General features: G+C 44.5%; 1 protein-coding gene across 1 annotated transcript in view; it reads left to right on the forward strand.

The window, feature by feature from the left end:
- The first annotated feature begins 594 nt into the window (after positions 1-594).
- Positions 595-5,000, forward strand: part of ptprnb (protein tyrosine phosphatase receptor type Nb) — a 47,493-nt gene continuing 43,087 nt past the window's right edge. The window contains exon 1 of the mRNA XM_076302488.1: positions 595-696. Coding sequence (XP_076158603.1) covers positions 621-696 — 76 coding nt within the window. The 5' untranslated portion in view covers positions 595-620. The remainder of the gene's footprint in view (positions 697-5,000) is intronic.

Here is a 5,000-nt window from a genome sequence, read left to right on the forward strand (position 1 = left end):
TGATTGAATGTTTCACACTATTCCCAACATGATGAATGGCTTGGCTGTATCTGTCCCGTACAGATTTGACCTCAGCACCACGTCCATTTCAGACTTCTCACCTAGAAATGAATGGGAACAGCAGGAGCCTAAACATACTTGCTTATTAATATAATCCTTTTTCATGGTGAATATGTTTGTTGTATGGTTAATATGTAAGTGTTCCTGGAAACAACATGATTACATAACTATTGGACAGCTCTTCTAAACTTGGAGGCGGAAGAGTGGCTTGGTATTCCATAGCTGCTCTGCCTTTAAATTATCAGACCGAGCGAACCGCTCCTCTCGTGCCTCCGCCGGCTTGACGTCATTTCGGGTCTCCCCTTCAGAAAACGGAGGAGGCGGTCCGCTACTCCAGGTCCGGGTTTTACCTGCGGCGCAACCTCGCCCCCTGCCTCGCGCTCTCTGACTAGACCTCCTGAGCGCGCTCGCACTTCGGCGTCCCGTGCTCACGGAGTTTGCGTTCGTTTCTTTCTTTTAGCAAATTATTTCCTAGACGGGAGGGTAGAAATGACAGTGTGAAAAAAACGACTCTGTGAGGTTGAGGTTGATCGTCGCCGCTTCAGTCTCCGGGAGCCATCATGAGGTCCCCGCGACTCTGGGTTGCGATGTGTGTGATGACTGTGTGTTACCAGCTCGGTACTTCCAGCAGATACGGTACGTAAGGGAACCGCGCACGCCTTTTGGAAACGAGCCACAGGTACCGAGCACCGGCCGCGATATTGTGTTGACCAGCAGACGCAGACACGATATTGTGTTGACCAGCAGACGCAGACGCAGGTGGCTTTGCTTGTTTCTTCTCAGTGAAGGCAAATAATAATGCCGGAATGTGTGTTTTTATAAGACTTTGTGTGGTCTTGCATTTTTTTTGTAGAATCGTGTCATCTGATTACGAAACATTTGGTGGTCTCTGTTCATGGCAATGTTTTGAGAGAGGTGCGAAAACTATTAATCCTCTATGTTGTGTATAAGGAGATGAAATTGCGTCACTCTTATGTGAAACACAGCGCAGAGCTGCTAGTTGTGACGGCTCCAGGCGAAAAGGTAACTGGACAATGACATGATTCATCGCCATCCGCAGTATACCGTGGTGGTGGGCTGTGGACCAAAACGCCAGCGCTCCTCCGTTGAAGTAAACACCCCGAGCATCAGCAGAAAACTCGAGCGCATCAGGCTGTCGGGGCCCCGCGAGCATGAAGGAGGCGTTTGCGAGAAAAACAGTGTTTATGAGACAGAAGTGTGCGGAAATGAAGTTCACCAATGACTATGAGTGATGCGCACTGATCTGTTTAATGTCTTATGTGAGGGCGGCTGACAGCAGTAATTTATCTTCGCACATATTGGGAAAACCTCACTGACTGCTGAATTCCTTTTGTTGACAACGGGGAAAAGTTTAATAAATCGAACTATGCATTCAGTTAGTTTCCCGCGCATATAAATAAAACACGTATCGGGGTAGGGGATTTGACTCCGTAGCCTAATGTATAGTGATTGTTTATAGCATAGTGTAATGACATACTTTGAATTAGATTAGAATGGCTCGCCTCCCTCCCTCTCTATGGTGGAGTATTCTCATGTTTGTAAAAGATGGCGTTTGGCCTTTGCTTGGCCAGTTCACATTTCATTTCAGCACCGCGGACAGCGACTTGCATACAGTCGTCAGCCAACACATTCTGACGCTGTTTGGACGCTGTTATTGAGTTTGCGCTATAAATGAATCACAGATGACTGCACCACGTAGGAAAGGAAAAACGAAAGATAAAATGTAATATTTCATTTATTGGGTGAATTATAGCAGGATGAAACACACTGTGTGTTGTGTGCGAAGGGTTAAAAGGACCGTCAAGCGCGATATGTGTGGGACGCCACGTGTAAGCGGATGTCACATAATGTCAGCAGAACACATGCGCTCGATGTGCTTCATGCCTTTGCTTTTTGCGTGTGTTGTGACTAGTGTTTCATACAGGTCATTGATTTGTACATTTGAATTTTGATGTGTGTGTTGTTTGTGGAAATGTGTGTTGTGTGAGGGACAAGGAGACTGAGTGTGTGTGTGTGTGTGTGTGTTGTGTCTGGGGGAGTTATATGTAAAGAGAGAGAGAGAGGTGTGTGTTTGTGTTTTATGGAGGCTGAGTGTGCTTGTATGTTGCGTATGAGGGAAGTGGATAGTGTGTGTGTGCTTATGTGTGTTTCACAGAGGCAGAGAGTGTGTGTGTGCGTCGTATTTCTGCAGCTGAGTTTTCAGCCCCTGCTGGCTGACTCATTCCTGACAAGCGATCCCACGTCACACGCCTGCCATCACACACACACACACACACACACACACACACACACACACACACACACAGAGAGAGAGTGAGTGAAGAGCCCAAGTTCCCCTGAGGAGATGCACAGAGCAATGAAGGCAGCACAGGTCACCGCTCCGAGACTCCTCCATCACCAGCACCCGCAGGATATACACAATCTGACATCGTGCTCCACACACACACACACACACACACACACACACACACACACACACACCCAACCGCCCTGTTCCTGTCCTGTTCCTGCCAACAAACTGATGGGCTGTCTAGATGTGGCCTCTGTGTGGTGGCATTATAAAATTGTTAGTGTGTGTGTGTGTGTGCGTGCGTGCGTGCGTGTGCGCGTGCGTGAGTGTGTTCGCGTGCATGTGTGTGTGTGTGTGTGTGTGTGTGTGTGTGTGTGTGTGTGTGTGTGTGAGAGATCTAGGAGAGCTGAGGTTGATGTGATAAGGAATACGGCTAGTTTGGGAATTGATAGTGTGTGTGTGTGTGTGAGAGAGATCTAGGAGAGCTGAGGTTGATGTGATACGGAATACGGTTAGTTTGGGATGAAGTGAGCCTGATCAAGTGATAAACAGAATGTAGTCTAATGGACTCTAATTACAGGTGTGTGTGTATATATGTGTGTGTGTGTGTGTGTGTGTGTGTATGTCTGTCTGTGTGTGTTAGAGAGAAAGAGAGTGTGTGAGATTGTGTGTCTGTGTATGTGTGTGTGAATTAGTGAGCATTTGAGAGAGCGGCAGCAGGTGTGCCTATGCATATGGATTAGCAGCAGTGGCGCTAGCATATTAGCATAATGAGATCAAACTGGATTTCACTGGAAGCCTCAAGTGAACTGCTGGAGAACAGAACCACACACACACACACATGTATGTGTATATATAGAGCCACAAATATAAACTCTAGCATGTGTGAAATCGACTCTTAACAGGTGGTGTGAGGTAACTTTTTTTCAGTGCGAAGTGCTGGTCAGAAATATATGATCTATAAGTTTGATCCATAAATATATCATCAGTCATTTATGATCTATAACTTTGATCTATAAATATATCGTCAGTCATGTATGATCTATAACTTTGATCTATAAATATATCATCAGTAATTTATGATCTATAACTTTGATCTATAAATATATCATCAGTCATTTGTGCGAATGACTTCCATTGGGTAAGAGTGTGCATGCAGAGGTTGAGAGAGTGATTATGAGTCAAGAGGCATGGTGTGTGGTAGGCTTTGCAAAGTGTTTGTGTGTGTAAGTGTAATTGTGTGTGGGTCAATGACAAATAAGGCTTTTATGTGTGTGTGTTTTTTTTAAAAATCTTTTTAAAAAAAAATCTTAATGGCTGTGCAACATTTATAGGGGTTTAATACATTTTTAGACTGTATTTGCAATTTCACCACCCAAGGTGGCACAACCATATACTTTTTTGTAAGTATACCTGAGAGTGTCTACAGTGCTTAAAACATTATTATTTTGTAGTAGACCTTGGTATTAAAAGTAACGTTTATTTATTAACATTTTAATACTTTATTGAAATGTGAATAAATACTTTACAAATTATAAAATTATATTGTTTCATAGAATAATTAGGCACAACACATTTTTTACCATTTGTTTACTTTAATCTACTATGTCTTTGTTTAAATTAGTATTTTCAATACATACATTCTCAATGTAAGAGAAAAAAGAAGACACACACTCCGAGTTCATGAAAGAATGTTTAATGGGCGATAACGTTTCGGCCTACAAGGCCTTCATCAGATCGCATGAAATGAAAAGGCCTTGTAGGCCGAAATGTTATCGCCCATTAAACACTCTTTCATGAACTCGGACTTGTGTGGCACCTTTTTTCTCCTACACTGGATTTACACACCGGCAGCCAGCACCTCGTCTTGGTGTGCGTTACTCCTCCTCCGTTAAATGAGTATTTTAGCACCTCGTCTTGGTGTGCGTTACACCTCCTCCGTTAAATGAGTATTTTAGCACCTCGTCTTGGTGTGCGTTACACCTCCTCCGTTAAATGAGTATTTTAGCACCTCGTCTTGGTGTGCGTTACACCTCCTCCGTTAAATTAGTATTTTAGCACCTCGTCTTGGTGTGCGTTACACCTCCTCCGTTAAATGAGTATTTTAGCACCTCGTCTTGGTGTGCGTTACACCTCCTCCGTTAAATGAGTATTTTAGCACCTCGTCTTGGTGTGCGTTACACCTCCTCCGTTAAATGAGTATTTTAGCTTGTTGCGCAAAAGAGGGGGGGAGGGGCCAGGAGGGTAGGACAGCAAAGGAGGAGAAGATTACTAGTGTGTGTGAACGTGTGTTAGTGTGTGGCCAGGTGTGTGTGAGAGCAAAGGAGGAGAAGATTACTAGTGTGTGTGAACGTGTGTTAGTGTGTGGCCAGGTGTGTGTGAGAGCAAAGGAGGAGAAGATTACTAGTGTGTGTGAACGTGTGTTAGTGTGTGGCCAGGTGTGTGTGAGAGAGATTGTCGGTCAGGAGGCAGCGCATGTTTGGTGCAGAGAAATAAGGGTTTGAGAGTGTGTGTCTGTTATTGACTGTGTGTGTGTTGGGGGGGGGGGGGGTCGTTGAGAGTGTCCGTCTGTTATTAACTGTGAAGGAAAGTGTGTGTCTGTGTGTGTATCTGGGATTAATTGGGTAGG

Source organism: Alosa pseudoharengus, unplaced genomic scaffold (genome assembly GCF_046254945.1).
Source record: "Alosa pseudoharengus isolate Yale_2024_CS ecotype anadromous, Long Island Sound unplaced genomic scaffold, YU_APseudo_1.1 YU_APseudo_1.1_scf_24, whole genome shotgun sequence".
Classification (NCBI taxonomy): domain Eukaryota; kingdom Metazoa; phylum Chordata; class Actinopteri; order Clupeiformes; family Clupeidae; genus Alosa; species Alosa pseudoharengus.